Genomic DNA, 24583 nt, shown 5'->3' with positions numbered 1-24583 from the left:
CTGATTCAGTTTACTTAAGTTCAAACGCCGAGGGAGCTGCGGGCGGGGGGGCTACGCCCCCATGCCCCAATGGACACACCGCGGCTGCCTGTATGGTTGTTCTTACAGACATTTTGCGTGTCCGCCAATTGTTTTTTACGGTAGGTCCGTCGTTATTTGCAGTGCGCACATAATGAACTGAACCGAACCGCCCTGTGGACGGCGAGACTCGCAGTGTCGCCTGACGTAGTTTTGCAGCGACAGAGACACGTTGGTTTTTGCGGGCAGCCTGCTGCCTGCATGCAAAGTCGCACGCACTCTGGAGCCTTTCCCTACCGGCTCCATTGCCCGCCCATCCCAGCGCCTCTCCCAACCTGCTTCTCTCCCCCCATAGCAAATATAAAACCTGTTCAAACAAGCTTTACTCGAAAAGCTCCCAAGAGGTCGAACTACCGGAATCCTGGCTCCCTCACAAGTATGGAACTATTCTAAGCCCAGACCTGATACACCAACCAAATGTGTCTTCCCTTTAAAATACATTTAAAAATAAACCTTTTAAGAGAAGTGTTTTCTGCCTATATCTATATCACGGGGACTGCAACTCCCTCTCCATATTGGACAGTGGCCAGCTGCTGTTTCTGTATATAAAGCAACAAACCCGTTCCTGCTTTTGGTGATCATATAATTTACTTTCAAGCATACCCATGTACCTTCACACAATTTCAGTGTTTCTGTAAGAATTCATGTGCAATTGAAAAGATACATTTGCTAAGATCAGCTATTTAACACTCAGCCCAGAATTTAGGCTTACGCAGACATAAGTATGTACATTTTTACAGCGGAACATCCACATTTCACCTTCAAGGACCCCTTAGCAAAAACTCAAAAGAATGCCGTATTCTGAACGGAGCGACTTTTAAAATGTGGCTTTGTACGGCAATGACAAACCTGTATCAAAGATCTTTAACCATGACAGACAATTTTCACCTTGTTTAGGGATTGTGATGGAGTTGACAATCTTTGTAAGTAATGGAATTATAGAGAAGGTTAACTCCAAACAATATTAGTAAAACCGACCCACCAATGTACAGTGTAGTTTGAAAAAATACAATCTCCTTCCCCACCATGAAATTAGAAAACATAACATATTTAAAACCACCAGATTTTAAAGGAATCAATGTAGCAGTCTTTTTGAGATTCCATATGCAAGACATTTTAAGATCAATATGGTTGGTGACCCTTAACTATGCAGTCCTTAATATGTGCTGGCTGGTGTTTAATGGTACTCAGTCAACACAGGCACTTATTTCTTGGCACCTGCACCTATTTCTGTCAGTCAGCCACATGGTGGCTCTGCCTTTTGAGTTTTGTGCAGATAACATACAAAACATGTTTAAAAACTCAGTATACATTTATGTTGATATAATACCTCGTCTAGGCTACTTTTCAGCTTTGTGTGAAAGAGTAATCAAAATCGACACAATGGTTTGAGTGCGATGGATAGTAGCTAACTGTGGCGCTGGCTTTTGGCCACGTCAGTGGGTGGTGCAAACTGCACAAGCTGCTTGCGTAATACTTTGGGCCCTGGGACTCTTTTTTATTTTAACAAATTAAGCACTGGGTGTGGTGTGAGCTGTTCGGGGCAATGGGAATATCCAAGAATGTTTACACAGCTTATTTCTGTTCAGTACCACTAGCCATTCTCCAGCCTCCTTGGTTTCTTTCTCGACTTGGGCTACCACCTGGTATACTATCAACGATAACCAGAATATGGAACTCAATTCCTCCTACCATCAGGAAGATCCAAAATGTAGAAGCATTCAAGCGAGAGTTAAAGAGCTATCTGATGAAAAAATACACTACCTAGAACTGATCAGTCTTGAACTGACAATGAACTAAATTTCATACCTGTTTACACACTCTACTTATGATAGATATATATCCACCTACGACCTTATTTATCATCTACCTCCTATCATCTACCTCATAGTTGCTTACACATCTTCTCATGATTGAAGTATATCCAACACTGTCTATATTTATTACCTACCTCCTATCATCTACCTCATATTTGTTGTCTGTAGAACTGTTTGATATATATGTCTTTGTCCACGCCTCATGTAATTCGTTCCGATGCCCATATAACTGAGTGATATATATTGTCTGTCGCATACGCCTATATGTTAAGCGCTCTGATACCCACGGGTCTTGTTCGCGCTATACAAAACTTTCCAATAAATAAATAAATAAATAAATAAACCTCATGATCACATTAGTAGACAACTTTTCTACATGTTTTATGTAAGTAGTGCACTACTAAAGCCATAAAATTGAGGTGTAACCCAGTTCGAGTATTGGTTTGACAAAGTTTGACGAGCTTAATAGTAGAGAATAGGTATTCTGCCATTTAGGAGTAAATGGGCGAGGTCAGTGTGAGGGATATTCAGATGTCTTTTGACTAAGTGCAGGCTAGAGTTAATGATGACATTACGTCCTAAAGGGAGGAGGGACATGTGTAGCATATGCAGATACAGCATAAGGCATCCATGACATGCTGTAGGTATATCCACTATAGTTTGGTGTACGAGAGGTGGATAGCTTGGGTCCTGTGTTTTGTTTCTTCGTGAGTGAAAGGAAAAGGAAAGCGAGTTGCTGTTTGTGAAGGCACCCAGGAGATTCTGTTTTAGAAGCCCTCTATGCTGGGCCGCAGGTAGCTGCCTTATAGCACCACTGTATATGGTCATTTGAGGGGACTAAATTGTAACAAATGGCATAAAAGGAATCTTTTTAGGTGAAAGGGGCGAGGAGTTCCCAGACAAACCAGCTTAGTGACACAAGCATTGGCATAGCCAATAGGTCTCACCTTTGGGACCTTATAAGTGTTTAGCCATGCAACAGTTGATGTTGTTGCACGAAGGATATTGTGCTGCATAACTAAATACTTATAAGGCCCCAAAGGCGAGACCTATTGGCTATGCCAATGCTTGTTTGCAGCTTTGTTTTTTCAGCTCTCTTTGCTGTTTCCCATTTCCACCAGCACTGACCTCAGCATTTTTATCCTCTAATCTCCGTGGGTCAAGGTGGTGTATTCTTACCTCCAGACCTGGCTGTCTCTAGTTCTGCCCACTGCCTAAGACTGCAAAAACTGCTGAATCTCTGACTGCAAATCGTTCCATACTGGACGGACTGGAACACTTAGAAATCAAATATTTGTGACTCTCAAATCATTTTCTAGAAATTCTATATTATTTTCTGAGTTGATCAATGATAAGAATCCTCTGTCCTTAAATTCCTGTGAGGACTGCTGCAACGTTTCTTGTAGTTTTTGCACTTCATCCTCAATATTAGACGACTTCTGCTGAACAGCACCCCAATCTTTCTCTACAGTAGCACCCAGCCTTTAATTTCTTCAAATTCCTGCTCCAGGGGTTAAATTTTTTGTTCGACCCGCCTTGAGGACCCCTGAAAGTCGTGAAAAATGACCATAATTATGGAATTGCCGTGTGTAAAGGGAGCCTCTTTTGTCTCCAACTGATGGTACATCATGTCCCAAGAGCATAAAGGGGAGGCAGACCTTGTGGGCGTGGGGGTTGGGTAGGTGGGTGAGGAATCTTCCTTGGTTCTAAATATTTTTAATTTGTTAATTTTGGCCTCCATGATCTCTTGGGGCCTAAGCTAACAGCATGGTATGCCACAAGCACCTCCTGTGTCAGTGGTCAATCACGGGGAGGAGGGTCTTCACTCGTCCCCTCCCATGCCTCCTGCAGCATTTCTGCCCCTATATCTCAAAGCAACATTGCCCCTCCTACCGGTGGCTCCCTCCAGTGTCTGGCTGCACCAGTAGAGCAGCCTGTTGTGGCCCTGGGACAGAACGAATCCTCCACTGTCTGTGGCTGTGTCACTCTGTTTCCACACCCGGGGCCTCTAGTACCCTTTTTTCGATTGGACATTTGTTGGACTTCCAGGCTACTGGAAAACCCTCTCCTCCTCATACTCTTTAAAGCTTCAACAATTTACTAAATGTTTAGTTCTGCTTAGGAAGTTGGTGTTCAATCCAAATGCTAATTGGATTGTGTATCTTATTTAAATATTGTTTGGTTAACAGACATATGGAGAGCGATTTGGAAGAAAACCCAAGTACTTCTTAACTGGCAAATACTACTAAAGCTCTTTTCATAAACTAAACTTTTCTCATCCCTTATTCTCTACGAAAAAGTTTATACTTCAGTATTCAGTTGATGTTAGGCATGTGAGGATATTGTTGGCACCTTCATTTGCGTAGTTTTTTAATATGAAGTGGTCAAATCCTTTTGGATATCGAAATGGTACAACATTATGTTTTAAACTCAAATGCATCTTTCCAGTGTTTAAGATACTTTATTAGAGTATCTCAAGAAAGATTACCATTATTTTCCAGTAGGTGTACAATTGTGAATTTACTCATTGCTAAAGCAGTACAAGAAATTGCTATAGATTGGTAATATAGCTCAAGACTCTCTTATGAACTTTGATGGAATGGCATTTGTTTTAATCACATGATTTCTAGAACAAATATAACATCTTTGAAATCATTAGCAATCCAAGAACTCCTATGGTATACTTGATGCAACTATCTCAAATAAGCCAAAGCAAATTTCACAGAATAAGCTTCAGTGATTCTTTAAAATACTATGCTTGGATATTGTTGCATTGATTTTCTGCTTTCTGTTATTTAATTCTACATCTTTAATTCCATGAAGACTGTTGATTTATGATTATTTGTGATTTTATTATAGTCTTTCCTCTCCTTCCCCTTCCTCTTTCTTCTTCTTTTTTTTTTTTTGTTGCAGAAATTTTAATATTTATCTTTATATTTCAAAATGTTAAACGCAACCATTGGTATCTATTGTCATTTTCTTGTTTGTTGCTGGTAGGTTGCATCGTTCATTACATTTGTAACTTAAGAAAATCAAACTTAAACATCTAAATGTACGTGTTCTGTAAATGTAGCTTCCTAGGCTCCATCATGCAACTGAGTTTTACATGTTACAGAAGCTGATAACTACTATAAGAAGTCATTGAGATTCACGCTTAATACACATATCACTTTTTTAGGTAATTAATCATGGAAGATTTGAAGTTTGATCCGAAGGAATTTGTGAAGAATGCCTATTACAGGGAAATACCCATCTCCTGCGACTATGTAAGCAACTCAAGCTTTTATGTTTCTATTTTTAATACTTGTTTTACCTTTGACTAAAATGTCCTTATTTGGAAACGTGTTCCTACTAGGAAACATTTTATAGGTATGGCAAGGAATAGTATTTTAATTGACCACTGTTGTATTTCAAACCTACATGAAACAGTCTTGTGCAAAACCGTTAGACCCAAAAATTGAATTACCCTATGCAGAGACCTGATAGCTTTAGTGCTGTTTGATAAATCTGTGTGAATCATTCCAATAAAAAGATCCTCCCTTTGGCTTCTACATAGAAACGTCATGCCGACCCATCAAACGGGCAAAGTAAAAAAGGGTGTAAGTCTCAAAAGTGTGAGTTTCCATTTTAATTTCCATAAGAAGTTTTGCTCTCAATAAAAAAACAAGCATTGGCATAGCCAATAGGTCTTACCTTTGAGACTTTGTAAATATGTAGCCATGCAGCACATTATCCTGGATGCTACAACATCTATTGATTCTTCACGTGCCACTGGTGAATGGGGGAGCGAGAGCCACCAGTTAAGCCAGGAGGGGCTTGTACAGAGTGAACAAGCTGTGAGGGTCAGGTATAAAACCATAGGATACACACAAACCAAATGAAAGCATGGCAGTTATGCCCAATGAAAAAGGCGTAAATGTACCCTGGACTCAATCCCAAGGTATATGAGGGGACATTAACCTATAAAGAGTATATCAATTATATTTTCTACCAAGGCATGGGTCACAAAATACATAAGGAGGTGCAAACTCCCAAAAGTGAAAGCACTAACACTGCTGAGGGAGAGTGGGTCGCTGACTGTTAGGACTGGGGTTCTCTAGTTGGCAGAGATAGGTACCTTTGTCCAAATAGGGACCCTTGCTTCTAGTCAGGGTAAAGGGGATACGCCTGCTCACTTCCTGGGTAGCTTGGCACGAGCAGACCGGCTTATCCCAAAGGCAATGTGTAAAGTATTTGTACCAACACTCACAGTAACGCAGTGAAAACACCACAAATGGACACCACACCAGTTCAGAAAAATAAAATATCTTTACTAAACTAAACAAGACCAAAGCGGCAAAAATCCAACATACAGATACTCAGAAAAATGTCTTTTAAAGGGTTGTTGCAAAAATAAGCTGTAGAAATGAAATAGCACCAACTGGGACTATCACAATGTCCGGACAGTACAAAATCCAAAGTACGGCGCCGCCAACGAGGGTCGTGGCGTCGGGCGCCGTGTCGCACAGACCCTCAACAACAGTACCTTGAAAAATGAAGTGGGTAACGATACACTGCGTCAGCGAAGAACGATGTCGTCTCCGGTAATGATGCGACGTCGGCGGTTCTTCCGAGTCACCCTCGGCAGTTATCGGCGTCTCGATAACAGAAGGTCGGCACTTAGCAAAGACACAGTCAATGCGAGCGCTGGTGTCGGTCACGGCCGATCACTGCCGGTGATGGCGGGCGTCGTAGGGAGTCAGAGCTGCGGAGCAGGCCGGGCGCAGCAGCGTCACTTCGCAAGCGGCTCCCCGGGTCTCGATGCAGGTCGCGCGTCACTGCGGCGGCGTTGGAAAACAGATTTTCTTCCTCTTTTTCTTCCTGTTCAACTCCCAACAGCAGAAAGGCCCAGCAAGGAAGTTCAGTGAGGCTGGAGGTGAAGTCCTTTTGTGCCTGGGACTTCAGAAACAGTGCACTTTACTGGGCACCTACTGGTAAAACAAATATACCAATCATGGATAACCAATCACAATAACAATTTGCACAGAGAGCATATGCACATTAGCACATATTAGCAGTGGAAGTTGCCCAGGGTCCTATAGCCAACAACCGCAAGTCAGGAAACTAGAGGAAGAAGAGGCAAAAACAAAATTGAGGTTAACCCTACAAAAAGGGCCATTTCCAACACTGACCCTGTCCCCAAACATCCATAGCCCTGCAACACCAACTCCCAGTGCACAATGCATATCCACACGTCCTGCGGCACCTTGATCTCCTGGGCACTGAGGCAAAGAGTAGCTGCAGCCCGGGAGTCCTGTTTGGAGCAAAGATGAGGCACAAGGGAGCAGCGAAAATACATCGGGCAGATCTAAATGCGCTGCATTGTATAATTACACTGTCACAGCTCGGTGAACCCTGTCACGTTCTGCCATGCTAGTAGAAATTGGACTAGAATACTCATGCCTAATCTAAAGCAACAGTAAAATTATGGTAGTCTCAGCTGGTCACAACGAAAACGATGAAATAATTCACTGAGATTATAACCTTTTAAAATAAAATTAGTCAAATTATTATACAAATTCATTTTCTTAAAGTAATGAATGGTACTTTAAGACACACAAAATAATTATAAAATTATCTGTTAAACACTAGAACTTTTACTACTGAGTAATGAAAAACAGCGAAAAGAGTCCGCTTTCTCTTCGCTAACTTTGCATCGAGATGGTACTGAGTTCTAAGATGGGCGATGTGTACACACAGTTCAATTTGACTTTACACACCGTCCGTTAATCTCATTATGTGCACTTATGTTCCTAAAATGTTTGTGTGGGCAAGTAACAAGCTTCGACCTGGCCCGAACACACCTATTGAGATGTGGCTCTTGTTGTTGAATGTTGGTACAGGGTAGGACATGTTAGGCCTGTTTGCTACTATGTGTACAGTGACAACCCCTAGAATTCGAAAGCGAAAAAGTGTTTAGTAAGGGACTTTCACTGATTGGCTAACCTGTCTATAAACCATGTTGAGATCACATTGCGTGCATACTAAAAGAAAAGAAAACTTTTTGAAGAACCGTTTCATATGAACTTAGTTTTGTTTTATTGTGAAATAGCAGCAGCCAGATAATAAAAAGTCCACGCCAAAAATAATTTACCGTCCTATCATCAGCAAGAACTGATAAAGCTAGCATGTGACCTCTTATCATGGAGAGCTTGTAGAAAACACTCTGCTATCTCAGCATACTTTAGATACAAAGGTGACACTAAAGTAATAACGTGGAAATAAACACTGGCACTGAAAAGAAATACATTGTGTGGGGAAATCCTCCATATGAAAGTGCAAAATGCAGTCGCTGAAGTGAAGTTTTTCAGTGGCTGAAATGGGCAGATACCCTGCCACCTGCTGTAGGGATGGAAGCAAAATGTAAATGACACACCAACAGACCAATGGCTTATGACAGATGGCTGAAATCTCCTTTAAATAAGTATATTACACATTAATGTTTTGAAAAATCTAAAGATCTTGGCTAATGCCAGACCCCAAAATAAAACACTATAGCCCACCATTATCCAGTAGCACCCAGAAAAGACACCAGGATTCCATAAATAGACAACTGCATAACCGCTCCCTGAAAAGAAAAATACTTTGACATCAACGATCCGAGCGTGAGTTTTTTGGATGAAGCCTTGAGCTCCAATTCCTCTCCTGACAAGCTGTGTACACCGAGAAATCACGAATCCATCCCCAGAGCGCACTCCTGAACTCACTGGAATGAGCCTTTAATGGCAGTGTTTGATTTAACCCTACCTGCTTTGGCAAGATTGACGTTCCTGTCTTGGGTTTGTTTGTGTGACGTAGGTCGCGAGACCGGTGCGAAAGAAGCACAAATTGACCAATTGCACTATGTCCTGCTCCACTGCATGGCCGCTGCCATTTTAGTCATGCCAAAAAACAAGCCAACGTCCTGTACATAAAAATAAAAAAATCCTATTCCCACGTATAGATGTAAACGGGTAAAACAGTGCAGACATCGTAAAACTCGACCATTTAAACTCATGTTTCTGAAAAGCAACCCCCATATGTATGAACCTGAATTAATTATGTAAAATGCTGTTGTTTTTATGTCCAGCTTGACAGTGCACCAGTCCAGACCTAATGTAATCAACAGAAGACCAGATTTCAGAAGTACTGCTTAACACTAGAGCGCGAGATCTAGGGCCCATGTTGGTTAAATTAGGGGACTGGATCCTGACGCCAAAGCCAAGATGCGTGATTAGGTACTAAATGCATATCACCCCAACACAGACGGTTATCAATAGTAACATCAATAATAAGACGGCTGGAATGAAAACGAGCAGCCTAGAGCAGTGAAGGGCGCCGAAGCTGAACAAGCGCTGAAGGCAGGAGCAGAAAACAATAAATACAAGCAAGCTGTGAAAAGAGGGCAGAAAGAAAAACTAGCGCACTAAAATAAAAACTTATGGCCACTAGTGCAAGTAGCCATGTAGCAGCGGCAGTCGTCAGGGCGGTAATGAAATTACCACAAGGTGAGGCAAATGCACACTTTTCACCATCAAAACAATGGAATTTGTAGAGGCAGACCAAGGAAACCAATGATAAAGTGGTGGGCGTGTTTAAGGGATTCCAGCATGTGTGCTGACTCTCGGCTCGACCTAAAAAGGCTGAATGGCATTACAGAATACTCTGTGGAAAGTTAGAACTTTACTCCAGGCATGTGCGTTTGTTAGATTGGTATAAATCCATTCAGTAATTTTTTTTTAAGAGCGACACAGGGATGGGCATGGAGTGGTTACATTAAAAAAAAAACAAGAGAGCTGTCTTGACATATGACAATCCGCGGATATCCCCCTTACACAAAAATTTTAACAAAACCAAACTCATTGCCCAATGGTGCTTTTTCTCCCATCGGCCGGTTCGGATCCACAAATCCTGAGAAGGATCAGGAAATCCAAAAGAATCTAATTGATTACTGCAACATTAAAAGAAAATATAACCTCAGCTATTACAGGACGCGAGAACTGGTTTCCTGAGTCGTCAAAGAAAAAATGAAAGGGCACAAATTAAGACAGGATGAACACATCCTCACTCCAAGGCACATGTGAGGAGAGGGTCCTGTGATTGTCATTAATGATGTGATTTAACCTATATTGATTGATTTATACAACATGTGAAGTTATACAGAGTGTATGATGGGGCAAATCAGCCTACTGAACCATAATTGGTTAATTTCAGTAGTTTTCGGTTTTGTTTGTAAACATAACTGCATTTTAACTGTTTATTTCAGTGAATTGCAGCATTTTTGTTAGGTTTGCACATAACATTATGTAGGTTTCGAACTACAACTTCACTTTAACATTTGTCATATTTTTTCCTGGTTAAAAAATATAATCAAATAATAATATATGTATATATTACCCAGTGGTGGTCGCCACTGGGTAGTTCTAATTAGGATCATGCTTCCATTTGAAATTCATGTTTTGGCTTGCTTTTATCTTTGACACTGTTTTGCGAATCGTCATAAAACTTTACCCCCCAATCTATTTATTTTTTTCCTCTGCTCCTAACTGGTCAAGTTGGGGTTGAGAAAAAGAGGAGGGGGTCCAAAAGCATGGTTACCCCATTAGTTTTTTCATAGGAACCTCTGAAACCGCTGAACGGATTTAAACCAAATTTGGCAGAAAGCTAGATCTTCGTCCAGAAAGAGTGCTTTTTGTGATTTGGTTTAAATCAGTTTGGTAGTTTTTCAGCAATTGCTGCTCAAAAACTTTGTATATTTCCTTAGACCCCACATATCTAATATGGCTGCAGACATTTTAGGACTAAAATAAAGGTGAAAAAAAGACAGAGAGGACCCTGCCTGGTGAATCTGTGGCAAAAAAAGCATGGGCTCCTGCACATATTTTGAGGAAAAAAACCCTGGGTGAGCCGGGGCTCGGGGGTGGGGACAAGGGGTGTAAGTTGGCTAACATTTTATTTTTTTGGGAGGTGGTGTTGCATGGACTCCCTTTCCAAGCTTTGGTGAGACCCCAGGGACCCATCCTCTGGGACAAAGTAGAAAATAAAGGGAGGTGGGCATGTCTCCCCCCGCAGCTTTAATAGGTTGGACACAGGGCAAGGCTGCAGGCCAGTCCCTGTGTCTAACTGTCACGGTTCGCGGCGGTTGCCGCTTCCGGCCATCCTCGCAAACGCACACACAGAAATGCCGGAATACTCACTTCCGGGTGGAAGTTGAGACCCGGTCTAGTCCTGGGCAACGGACCTGGGAGCACAGAAGCACTTCCGGGGGAAACGCTTATACATCGCGTTTCCCGCCGGCTCAGTGCTTCGAATCCTTTCTGGATGCTCCTGTGATGAGGACGCGATTGCCGGAGCTGAGACTCATCTGTTTGCTGAGGGGGGTTAAGGACCTTTGCACAGGAGTGCTTTGTTTTTTGGTTTGTTCGCTAAGACTTCCGGTTTCCACCACGCAGGAGCACTGTTTGGGGAACTAGCTCCGCTAGCAGGAGTATTGTATATAGCTTGTTTTGTTTACCAGGGATGCCACATGTTTGATGACTACGTTCTAATCCCTGTTAGACGCGCAGGAACGCTTTGCTTTCCAGTTTGACTTGGTTTATTAGTACCTGCGCAGGAGTGCTTTCCTTTGGGTTAAACTTGGGTGTACCGCGCAGGAGCGCCTCACCGTAGCTGTTCTTATCAGGAGCTGAACTTATGTCTGGGAACCACGACCTCCGGAAGCACTGGTGAGTACCCAGAGGGACACTAGTTCTGTGTGTGTTTTGTGGGGTGGTTCCTTTTCTGACCTGGCTCTTTATCTGATCTGGTTCTGTTCTGGTTTCCAGCTGGCACCGGGATCCCTTGCAAGCTCCACACTCTCGTTTAGCCTCTACACCCTGGCTCCCTTCCCTGCGTCCATCTCATCCCTGCTGGGTCTTACCTTCTACGAGGGTCAGGTGGGTACAGGGACGGGTGCTCTTGTCGTCTCTGCGGAATTGCGTCACAAGCAGAGGTAAGTCTTGTGGGGCACCCGACACTAACCCACTGCCACGCATGGCCTGGGTTTGGCTTTACATATGGTAACAAAATATTTACACTAAAAATCCCTACAAATTCACTGGAAAAAAACCACAGGTTAAAGTAAAGTAAAAGTTCGGTGAATAGGTCCGTGACAACATTAGCATTTTGAACTTAAAAAAGCACAGAAATTATCCAGGTATAGGTAGCAGAGCTAACTGAAACTTGCGCCACACCATGCACTGCATATGACCTCATATATTACATCACTCATTGCATGTTCTATGACATCATTGATGACATCACTGACCACATCATCCAAGCTTCTTTTGTACACATTACTCTATAAACTAGTATGGCATTAGAGGTCTGAAAGTAAGTAGAAAATAGCTCGGAATTATATTGTAAGATGTGAGTCCAGCCACTCACCTGAAATCCAGGATCGTCTGCAGGGGCAATGAATATTCCTCAACCCACCCTGAACACCTCTCACCGCTTCTGAGAATAGCAGGAGCCTTGGCAGGTGTCCAAAGCGGGAAGGGAATTGGGACAAAAAAACAAAAACAAGAGCGGAGACTGCTGCGTTCCGCCACCTGGTCCTGCCAGGATCCGAGTTCTGGAAATGCTAGCGCAACACTTGTCTACCGTAGTGACAAACGGATAAATACACAAACAAAAACAGAGGCCCCCTCCCCACATGCCTATATGGCTCATAAATAGTTTACTGAATTTCCTCTCTTTGTGTAATGGTGAATTCAGGTAAAAAGGGATGAGTTTCAAAGAGGCTTGTGTGTAAAAAGAACAGCTGGTTCTAGGAAACACAATATAATAACTACACGATTAAACTGTTCTGCTCGTAACATGATTTGCACTTCTACTCTTACTGATTGTAACTCTCACCTTCATAGATTATATTCAGGTATGATAAGTGGTCAAAGCAAATTAGACCTTAAATGCCTGTGTAATTAAAAGTCACCAGGATCCAAGAATTCAACCAAAGGAATGAGTTCCAAATTCAAATATTGTTAACAAGCAGCGAAGAGTTAATATGTTTCAGAAACACATGAAATCCTGGACAGAACAGAGCAGTGTAAGTGGAAATCACAAATGAACACTTAGCTGAACCACATGATGTTCCCTGCTCCGTTAGTGTCCTTTTCTCTGCTGGAGCCGGCTCGAAGAATCAAGAAGGGAAATCCCCTGCAGCAGAAGATTGTCATGCTGAGATGATTCTGTCCAATAACTCAAGGCTACTTACAATACTTAGTATCAACTGCGTGAAATCTTTGCCCTGTTAGGATCTTTTTTTGCAGAACCAAAAAACTTTTGTGGAACTTACTGGTCACAATTAATTAACTGTCATCTGAACACAGAGTTCCACTTCAAGTCAAAGATTTATAACATGTTCAAGACCTCTATACACCTGTGATGTATTAGAAGCACATCCTTTTTGTAAACACTTATGCCCATCAGCTGAACACAGGCGGTACAAAATTAGGTTGAAAAGTAATATGGTAGTTAACCGTCAGTGGGTAAACTATCAAATATACTAGCATTTTCATTGGATGATGTCATCAGTGAGATAACATCGATCATGTCATAAAGAATGCTATACAACATGTCATGAGTGATGTAATATGTGAGGTCATAAGCTGTGCATGTTGGGGGCGCATAACATTTCAGCTTTTTTAAATTTCAAAATGTTAATGTTGACCCTGACATTCACACAACTAGAACGTTACTTGTATTTTTTGTGTGACTTTTTTGGCTTTTTTTAAAAACATAGATATATTTTATTACCATACATAAAGCCAACCAAAGCTGTGCATGGCCAAAGGGTTGTCCACAGATCATGGCCCGCTGCAAAACCCCCACAGGCAGCCAACCCCACACAACAGCGGGTTGACAACCGGGCCTGGCCAACTCCACAAAAGCAGCCACCTGGAGGTAGCCAACCCCATGCTGCACATGTCCTTTGGTTGTATGTGGCGTTGGGCTAGCTGCTGGGCCTGTGTTGCAGCCAGGCCCTGCTTTCAACTCACCAAATCCAGAATCCTATTTAGCCCTGCCAAATTCCTCTCCCAAAACCTTATCTTTGATTCAGTTAGTTCATGTCAGAATAGGTTTCTGTTTACAATGTTAAAGGTGGTAGAACTGAGCGAATAAGCAACAAGGGAAACCTTATAAATGTATTACCTTATTCCTCAAGATAGTAGAGCTAGAACTGTAGGAGGGTAGGATCTTTCTGGCAGAGATGGCCCCCACTTTTTGCCCGGTGTCAGTGTGTTTTGACTGTAGTTCACTAGGATCCCAGTGGCAGTGCTCTCTCCTCTAAATTCTATGGCAAGTACTTTGTACACCCCACAATTGGCATACTGTGGTATCATTGTAAGACCCTAGTATCTGGTACTCTGGTATCCAGAGCATCATGGGAGCCCATGCAAACTGTGACTACAGAGCTGCCATTGCAGTCTGCCTGAAGTAGTGTATGCACCTTTTACTTTAGATCTAAGGCTTCTCCTTATATCTTGGTCTTTGCACTTTTAAACTGAGTCACCCCTAAGGTAGGCCCTTCAGTCCATGGACAAGGTGCATGGTACTAAGTGTGCAGGTACCCCTGCATTATCAGAGGTACCCTTACAAACAGGACTCCATTCTGTGAGCTTTTAAGTGCTGGACAGCCTTTATAAGGTATGTAATCGACACTGGCAACTGAGATGTCCAGTTACATAATGGCTGCCATGAACCTGCTCATGTTTGGTATCAAACATGTTTGAATCATGCAACTGCACTGCTTCCAGTGTTAATTGCATGATGCCATGTACTGGGGGACTCCTGAGAGGACCCCTCCCAAACCTTTTAGAATTAGGCAGGGTGGGGGCGCTTCCGATCACCACCAGGCTGCATTGAAGTGCTCATTTGGTGCCCTTGTTGCATTAACTAGTTTAGCCTAGTTCAGGAGCCCTTGGCTCCTGTTCTAGCACAAAACTACACAAAGTGTCCATCCCCCTGTCCATCTTCTCCCTAGGGAGGTGCCCAGAGCTACTCCAGGTGGCCACTTGATTCTGCCATGTTGAATCTTGGTCCTAGGGAGCATGTGATTGGCTTGGCCAGCTGAATAGCCCCTGACCCCCTCTGATAAGAAGGCCCTTCCCCTTTTTAGGGATTCTTAAGGGCTCCCTTGAGGGTATGTCCTTAGATCCGTCGTGACAACAACGTAAAGATCTGACTGACTGTCATCTGAAGACTGTTCAAAGACTCTTCTGCTGGTGGACACTGGAACTCTGCTGTTCTTCGAGCCAGGACCAAAGACAAGACTGCTTTTAGTGGGAAAACTCCTGCTGTATCTTTGTCCCTGTGCTGCTTCAGGTTCTGCAACTCTGTCGCTGTGCCTCCTCCGAGCCACCAGGGATTCAGCCTGGCTACAAGCTAGAAGGAATTTCCCTTAAAGTTAAGGAGTCCCTTCCCTGCATCCTCCGGCACCTCTACGATGACGACCAATTTGCTGATCCCGTTCTCATGGACATCGCAGGCTATGCAACACATGTGATGGTATGTTGGTTCTCCAGAGGACTGACCAATCTTCCCTACAACTGGGGTGACTGTTATCCCTCCCCAGCGGATGTGAACTGTCTCCCTTTGCTCCGTGTCTGTTTGCTATTGCCAAGGCTTGTTGGCTCTCCTCATGAAAGATCTTCAACGTCCAAGAAGCCCCAGCATACACCGCTCCAAGAACGACATCCTGCCTGTATCCTCTGCATCATGGGCCTTCAGCAGCTGAGGCTTCCTGTACCTGCTGCCAGAGGGTCATTGAGGGGGCTCGACCGATTCCTGCTGACTCTCCTGCGATCTGAGGGCCGGCCATGACTTACCCTTGCTGGGTTAGTCCAACATATCTTGCTGGTCTGCAACACAGCATCTTCACCCGCAATCTGTTTGCACTTGCCAAGTCTTCATGGTGGTCCTGCCAGCCACTGACCTTCCTGCACTTGCCAAGCAGCATGGAACCGTTCGTGGGAGGGTCCTGCATCGTCGCCTGGGCTCCAAAGCTGCTGCTTCAACCTCACCATGCTACAGCAAGAACCAAAGACAAGGGCTGGTATTGTGTTCCTGTGACTCCTAGTCACCTCCGGGTGGTTTGGACTCTGTCACCTCTGCTTTCAGGTTCTTCCAGTCTGGATTCCACATCCTGGTTCCACCGCCCTGGTCTACGAGGCTGTAGCTGCTGATCTACCACAAACCTCCATTGGCATCTATGGGTGGTTCTGATACCACTTCTTCCCTATGCACCTGGGCTCCCAGGTGTAGGTATCCTGCTTCCAGGAGTTTCCATGTATGGGGTGGCTCTCCAACCTTGCTTGATCCAAGTGGTTCATTCAGGGTCCTTTAGGAAGGGTCCTAGAACTGGAAAAATCCAACAGCGACTTTCCCCTTGTTTATCCTATGGACTTTTGATCTGTTGTAATCATTCTGCACCCGGGCAGATCGGGGTACCTGGCCACTCACCTTGGGTGGTTCTACTTTTACCCTGGGGTCCTCCATCCTGGAGAACGAAGTCTGTGTTGGTACTAACCTCACATTCTCCTATTTTAGTTTATGGTTTGGCCCTCTGGTTGGGCCCTATGTATTTTCTTATGCTATTGACCTATTTCTGGAGTTTTTCTTGTCTAGTGTGTGTTAATAAATATATAGATTTTTATACTCACCTGGTGCAGTCCTTTCTTTTGTGAAACGCTTATTGACTCATTATATTGGTAAATGCACCTGCTTTACACCCTCCGGAATAAGCCTTAGCTACTCTTCACAGCTACCCCTTGAGAGCTCTGGTTTTCAAGGACCTAAACACTATCACTAAGGGTTGCCGGGGCTCAGTTCACAGTGCTTCATAATAGGTGGACACTGTTTACTGAGCCAGCCTTCTATAATAATATTATTTGTAGTTCAGTGTCTGGGCTTAAAACCAGTCTTAAACAAGCATTTGCAATGCAATAGGTCTCGCATTAGGAAAGTTTGATCTATTGGTATTGTAAATGACAAATTTTTTATTAATGTGTTGGTTTTGAAAATAGCTAAATAGCTTTGTCATTTACAATGCCAATAGTTTTAACTTTCGCAAACGTGACACCTATAGCTATTGGCGTTGCATTATTATCAGCAACGCCATTAGCTCAAACTTTAAGTAATACCAGACCTAAAAAGCATAGCGTCCTAAGTGCATCACCCTACTTCAGCACAGCACATCGATACAATTTTAAAATGTGTGGTTTTCTTTTTTGATTATAGTGGCGACCTATCACAAAGTTTTTGGGGCACACCGTCACGTAGAAAAAATAGTGTTCTGAAGTTTAGGGGCAGCTCTTCACTCTTTCGTTTCCTAAGGTCAACACGAAATAGGACCTCACCACCGAGACTCAGAAGGCTTCAACCCACGGATGAGTAATGAGCTTTAGCGGCAGCAGTAAATCTGCATAGACATTAGGGCTCCGTCATGAAAGAGTGTTTTCATTTTTTATACATAAACCTATTAAAGGATCGCGGGAATGACTGAATCAGTATATTATGCCCACTGAATAACCGCGCCAGAACAAATACAGCCCGAAGACACAAAAAGGCATCTATTCTTGCAAGTCCAGCATGTGCCTTTTCGGATTATTGGTAGAAACCGTATACTCCCGATGGGCTGCACTTCTGAAAAAGTGCAGCAACATAACTGAGGCATGAGCCCCACCCTCCACCAATCTAGCGAATTCAAAGAACAAATGAGGGTGTGATTTCTGCTGCACCCTCGCAGCATTTAAGTGCTTTATTCGTTTCTCCGTTTGGCTACATTTGCATTATTTGGATTTAGTTTTCTTTAGTACACAAAAGGTCGTTTGCTTTATGCTTTTTTTGCCTTTTGTTCACGAAAATCACGAAGGTGATTAGCAGCTCCCTCTTTATTTCAACCAAACCACGCACTGCCCAGGAATTCCGACATTAAAAAGACCAGATTGCCCCGGGAGCCCCGTCTACACTTGCCTCCTTGCCGCTGTGAGGCCCGAAGGTACGCCGGAAGCGTAGCAGTCCGCAGGTGCTCCCCGCACGCCACATACGCCTGAAGCGTACCCCTTCGCACCAACCTGCAGCGTCCTGGAAAGTACGGCGCGCACGCCGCCTACTTCCTTTGGGCGGGACTTCCGTCTTCGGGAATCCCGCGCACGCGCCCACGGAGTGCCTGAGAGCGGGGCTCCCATGCCCGAGGGAGAGCCCCGGCTACAGAAGTTCCGAATGGCGGTAAGTGGGGCTTAGTTGTAGGGGGGAGGGGGGTGCGCTTGTGTGTGTGTATATGTGCGATGGCGGCGGGGGCAGGGGTGTCTCTGTATGTGTGCGTGCGTGTGTGTAGGTGCGCTGGTGTGTGTGTGGGGGTTCTCTGTGTCTGTGTGTGTGTGTGTGTGTGTGTGTGTGTGTGTAGGTGCGCTAGTGTGTGTGTGTAGGTGCGGCGGCGAGGGGGGGTGCGTGTGTGTATGCAGTGTGTGTTTGCCTGTGTATGCGTGTGGCTGTGTATGTGCGCATGCGTGACTGTAACTGTGTGAGTGCAGGAGAGGGGCACGGCGCCGTGCGCGCCCACGAGCTACAATCTCCGGCAGGAGAAGCGCGTGACAGTCTGCTGTCCACATTCCCCCAAAAGTGATAACATAAGTTGTCTCGCAGACAGCAAAAGCTTCGCTTTTGCCTAGGCGAGACCTAAAAAATAGTGATGTTTGTTTGCTTTTCAATCTTCAACAACTTTTAAGATTGAATAGGAGAAATTGTTGTGCCTCTCCACTCAGTAGTGATATGAGCCTGAAAATATTGAGAGCCGAGCTACCTCCCTTCTTGCAAATGGGACGAGAACAGGTCTTTTCAACGAGTCAAGGGCCACTACACTTGATAACTTTTAAGACCAACATTTCACTCGCGCTCTTCAGAGCTTTGAAATTCCTACAATTTAATCAGAATTGTTCTGGAACGGCATCCTACTCCACAAACCATGAAAGATCTCTTCATAGGAGGCAAGAAGACCAGGCATACAGAGCTTTCCAAACCAGGGCAATAATTACTGCAACTAAGAAACCGAAATCACCACAGGAGCAACACCTAGTCAATTATTTATTGCCTTAGAAAAAGTCACTAAAAATAACCTCCAAAATGGTGGGAAGCAACTAACCTTAAAAGGTATTTGGAAGCAGAAACAATACTCTTTGGACTAAGCATATTATTCTTTACTCTAACCGAAACCGCTAATCCCATGAGACTAGTGGTTTAGGGTAAAACACTACCAAAACATCACAGAATCTTATAAGCATGCTGGTTGATTCTGCAATAGAAGATCTAACTTCCCATCAGAAATCAATCGACTCTGTTAGACAACAAATAGAAGACCATAACTGGGGCAAGGTCACCAACAAAACGAGTCCAATTGCGTCAAACGTTGCGAAAAGGTTTGACAGCATACTTCCTCCAAAGCCAACACTTCAATGGTGCAAATGCATCATGATGGACAACTGCGATGTTTGATGACCTAATAAATAGTATCAAGGAATCCACCATGAGTGGTCGGCGAAGGAAATGCGGACGAGCCATGGTGCTCAAATCCCAATGGATGGAGTGAATAAATCACGTTATTGAATGGCAAATTGCTATGATGATGTGAGCGTGTTCCCAGGCAATGGCGAAACAATAAAGTAAAGACCGTTATTACTTGTAATCCAAGCGAGGCGAACCAGTTAGCCTTGTGGTGTCTGCCGTCAGCCATCTGGGATGAATCTGTGTGGCGTTTAGCGGGATGTCCGCATCAGAGGTGTATGCTGAGTAAGTCGTTCTTCTGTTTGCTGTCTCATCGAATCGGTTTCTTTCTGGTAGCAAGTCAGGTCTTCTTTTGCTGAATCATGTAGCTTTCTTAGAAGATTCTGTGATGTTTGGGCAAGTGTTTCCCTAGGGACTAAATAATGGAAATCATTCCAAACAACTAATATAGTTAGTGTTGTATTTGTTGCCGCATCAGACACCATTGCATTAGTGGCCTCCAGCATCAAGAAGTGTTTTCTTGATGTCCACCGCGTTCCCATCCACTGAGTTGCATGTGAGCTTTATGCAGCATCCTCCCTCTGCTTCTGGGATATAATCCGTTTTATTCAAGACCACAGCGCTAACACCTTCTCTTCGTCTTTGTTGACTATGTCTTGTTTTCTTGCAGATTTTCCAGAGCACATAGTTCTCGTTTTTCAGGGTTTTCTTTCAACTTCTTGTTCTAGTGTTCATATTTGGAATACAATGTAGGTAACTGGGTGCTATTATGTACAAAGATCTTTCTTTTGCCGAAGATACAACAACTCTTCACATCAGGTTTTCGATTGTTATATGTGGTTGAAAAGACAACCCCTTTTATTCGCGCGGCAAACAGGACAGAGCTTGTCCAAGCCATTAATATGTCAAGAACAGACTGCTGCAGGGCTGTTCTGATTGGTCTCCCTAAACACCTGTCCTGTCGGTTACAGCTGTGAGCCTGATCCTGGGATTAAGTTGTAAAACACATGAATCTCAGCAATTGCAACCTCTGCTCTAGTTACCAGCGCAAAAGTTGTTCTGAGTCTGTCACAAAACAATACATAGAAGAGGAAAAGGTACTTGTATGCATGACCTATTTCCCCCCGAATTTGAGATCTAAATATCTTTTCCAAACATCATAACTTAAAAAGAAAGACTAGGAGGTTGCTCCATTCCATTAATTATAGTAAAGTGGTGGAACTTGTTGCCTACCCATCTCCAATCTCCTTGCGTGCTCAAACACATTTTGTATTCTTTAGGAAGTGACTTAATATCTACATTTTCACTCTCGACTGCGGAATTCAAACTGATTTCGACTGGTCCTAACTAAGCACACAGTTTTACTTGGGCTTGTTGATGCACTCAGTGTTAACTCTCTCTAGTGCCACGACACTTGGTTCCCATGTAGCCGTGGTGCTCTATAAATAAATAATTCATTTTGTATGGAGAATACATCTGTGGAATTGGATGCAGGAAGAATTGTTGAAAGTAGATGCAGTATGAGAAAAGTACTTTTGTTGTGGGTAAGATGGCTTTCCTTGTCAGTTATTGCTTCTTCCAGATTTGTTTTATTAATTTTTTTTTTTATTTAGTTCTAGCGCAAACTCTACTCAAAGGTATCGGAGCGCTTTACATAAGCACTAGTTGTGTTACAGATGGACACATTCATTTTTGGTAGGCTTGGTGAGATTAACAGGAGAGAATAGAGAATATTATTATTATTTATGAAGAACATCTATCACCTAGCGGGCATCTTGGCGCTTGTAACTGTCAGTGGATAATTATAAAAACATCTTATCCGTTCTAGTTGGTGAGCAGTGGCGGCTCGCAGAGAGAGTACTGCCGGGTGGTGATGCAGGGGAGGGACAAGGTGGGGAGTACTAAACTCCGGTATACGGCAGAACGAAGTTAAGTAAATAAATAATAATCAATAAAACAATTTACAGTGCGAGGGCTGCATCGCTGAGTTGGTGTTGCAGCATGCGCAGTGTAAATTGTTTTATTTATTTACTTAACTTCGTTCCGCCGTATGCCGGAGTTTACTACATCCTGTGATTCTGGGCATATTACTTAATCTTCCCTGTGCCTATCAAAATTGAAAGTGTCCTTCTGTAATGTAACTGGTGCTCATGTAAAGTGCTCCAATACCTTTGAGTCGAGTTCGCGCTATGTAAATCTGCACACCAAAAAAAGCATAGAATACCAATGAGAGGCACAGAACTCGCAGTAGTCATGAAATGTAGGTCTTCAAAGAGATGTGTTACCTTTGTTGATGGGGCATTGCAGAGAACGCATTGGCAATGCCCTGTACCTCCTATATAAAACTGCACAAAAAAAGTGATTTGCCCTAAATGGAGCCCGATGTTGATGTTGAGCATCCCTGCTGGGACTGTAACCCGGTTCCCCAGCTTCGAGTTCGACCGCTCTAGCCATTAGGCCACACCCTCTCCCCAATTACAATACGGTTACTCAAAGTAGAGTGTGTGTGCACAATTTTTATCCCTTGTGATGTGTTGAAAGTTGGAGTTCGCAATGGAGCAGGTTATGGTCTGTGAGTTTAGATTGGCGGACATAATTATGCTATTGACTATTGTGTTAGTGGACCAAATTATCAGATTATCTGATAGATTTTAATATTTTTAGCATGAACGTATTTGAAAATCAATCATGCCTATAAAGAATTCTGTATCTAAATTATTGTTTCTTAACTTTTTGTATACTTTTTAAGTGCCATAAAAGAGAAATGTTTAGATATTGTGTTCTGATAATTTTGGAAGATTTTTAATCCGTGAAACACATTAACTCATTCAAAAATGTAGTCGAGTACTACCAAGGCAAAACCAAAGAAGTAGAATGTATATTGCATAAAATGTATCCATGTGTATGTATCCCAAAGAATGTGTGACAGTGACCACGCAGGACAAAAATGGGAAGGATCATTTTTCCATAACTGAGCCATTGGTAATATCATAAATTCCTTCTGTGAATTACTTCGCTGTGCTAGTTGCACACCCCGGTTAATTCCTATGTTTAAACTACAGTGTATTCCTCTGTAGCGCGCTAGTGATACAGGCTTCTTTCAGCATGGGACCACTCGTGTATTAGTGTACACTGCACATTTCAAAACAATGCTGTGCATCTCGGACAGCACAGTTGTAGTGCTCACATGATGTATACAATCGTCAACTAATTTTATTCTTTTGTAACGGTGTTATACTCAGTGATTTTCTTTCTTTTTTTAAATTGTTTTTATCCTGCAGGTTTGATCCATTGATGATCAATCTAACATGCTAGTCTGTACACGATACCTTTTTCAAAAAAATATTTCTTTATTTAGCTTTTGTGCATGCAAAACAGTTTGTGATATACAAAGCAGTGTCAGCAAACACTGAAAACAATAACTACCTCCCCATCACCCTCCAATCCCTGTCCCCATGCACAGCGCAATACCACATAATCAGTAGAATTGACTTTTTGTTGGAACCTCCCCTTACGGTCACTTACAGGGCTTACACCAGTGTATCCTTTCGTTGTCCATGTTCCACCCACGTTCTAGCTTCTGAGCTCTCCCACCGATCCCCGATCACCAAATACCGTCTTACGCCTCTTCACAGTCTACTCTAGCCCAATATGATACCCCTGTAGCGGATAATCCTCCTCTCCATGCGCATCTTCTAGTTGTGACCGCATATTGAGCATTTCTCCCCTTAGCGTTAAATTCCCAGCAATTTTGTCATTAGTGTGCACCTCTCTTGTGCATCTTGCCTCCGCTAAGGCCCACTCTTTAATGTCTCATCCAAGCTGCATAAGTGTGGGCCCTGGGCAGCAACCATTGTATCACCAGCTTTTACCAAGCAGTAGACCCTGAGCTGCAAATTTATACTGGATTTCTCACCTTTTTTTCCTGCAGTATGAAACCCAACAGGCAATGCCCCGTTGTGGTCTCGAGGGTAATGGTGAATGCCAGTCTCAAATTTGTCACACATTCCTCCCAATAAGTTAACATGGGACCACATGCCCATGTCATATGTTGGAATGGAGCATTATTCTCAGCACACCGTGCACAAGATGCACATCGTTCTGGGTATAGTTTGTGAAGCCTTTGAGGCGTGAGGTACGTGCTGTGCATTACTTGCTATGAGATGCATCAGTGTGCACACATTATCCCACCCCTGATCCGTCAGCAGTTTAGGTAAAACTCCCTCCCACCTCTGCCTGCCTGCCTGCCTGACTTTTAAAGGTATTCTAAACAGGAGAAACCGTTACGCCCAGTTGAGACCTGGGCAAATCTAGTATTTTGCAACAATGTCTCAATGGGTCTTTGCGCATAGCTTCAGGGGGGTGTTTGTGGTGTTACACCCCCCGCCCCTAATAAATGTATTTTGTGATAAATAGTTGGGTCAGTTGCTTTCAGTTGAGTATGGTGAGCCATCTGTCGAATTTCTCCGGGAAGTTTTTCTACACAGAGACTAAAACACTCCCACTCTCTGTCTGGAAAAAGAATAAAAGGTTGGTTAATTCACAAATTAATGTGTTTTCTCACTCAGAATCTCACTCATAACCCCAATCAATCTGCATTACTCTTTCTTTCCACTGCCCCTTAAGCCCTTCTTGTGCCCCCCTGCTTGTCGTGTAATGTATTTTTGACATTATGGGGTATTTTTATTAAGATTTTGTGCCGTGTTTGTGTTTTATTGATACTTATCCTAGTGACCAGCTGGGCTGTCCCAGAACAGACTCCTACACACACTGGTGGGATTCCCTCCGCCTGCCCTGGACACTAATCTGGCAGCATTCCTCTTTTTTGTGCGTTACTATTGTCCTGAATGATGACCTCAATTCATGAAGGTCGAAAGGCAATCAATTATATGGATCTCTAATTATGCCATGATTTTGTGAAAACATTTTATTCAAAACATTCATGCATATTAACTTTTGAAATATTTCCGTACGCTGCTATTTTACTTTTATTCTCACATGTTTCACTTGTGCTGTTTAATGTTTTCACACAAGCACAATGTGTTCACTCTGCACGTAACACAGAAGTCTTAATCGCTGATGCTGCTTTAAAGCTCTCTAAGCATTCGCCTCTGTTCAAAAATACAATT

The 24583-nt window shown here is 43.2% G+C and overlaps 1 protein-coding gene across 3 annotated transcripts in view; it reads left to right on the top strand.

Annotated features, from left to right (window-relative positions):
• Positions 1-24583, top strand: part of TTC3 (tetratricopeptide repeat domain 3) — a 1911479-nt gene that overhangs the window by 16691 nt on the left and 1870205 nt on the right. For all 3 annotated transcript variants that reach the window (XM_078656864.1, XM_078656865.1, XM_078656863.1), the window contains exon 2: positions 5074-5161. In XM_078656864.1, coding sequence (XP_078512990.1) covers positions 5084-5161 — 78 coding nt within the window. In that variant the 5' untranslated portion in view covers positions 5074-5083. The remainder of the gene's footprint in view (positions 1-5073; positions 5162-24583) is intronic.

Source organism: Lissotriton helveticus, chromosome 8 (assembly GCF_964261635.1).
Source record: "Lissotriton helveticus chromosome 8, aLisHel1.1, whole genome shotgun sequence".
NCBI classification, from domain to species: Eukaryota; Metazoa; Chordata; class Amphibia; order Caudata; family Salamandridae; genus Lissotriton; species Lissotriton helveticus.
The sequence above is the reverse complement of the archived record's forward strand: the minus strand, read 5'-3'. Positions and strand labels throughout refer to the sequence as shown.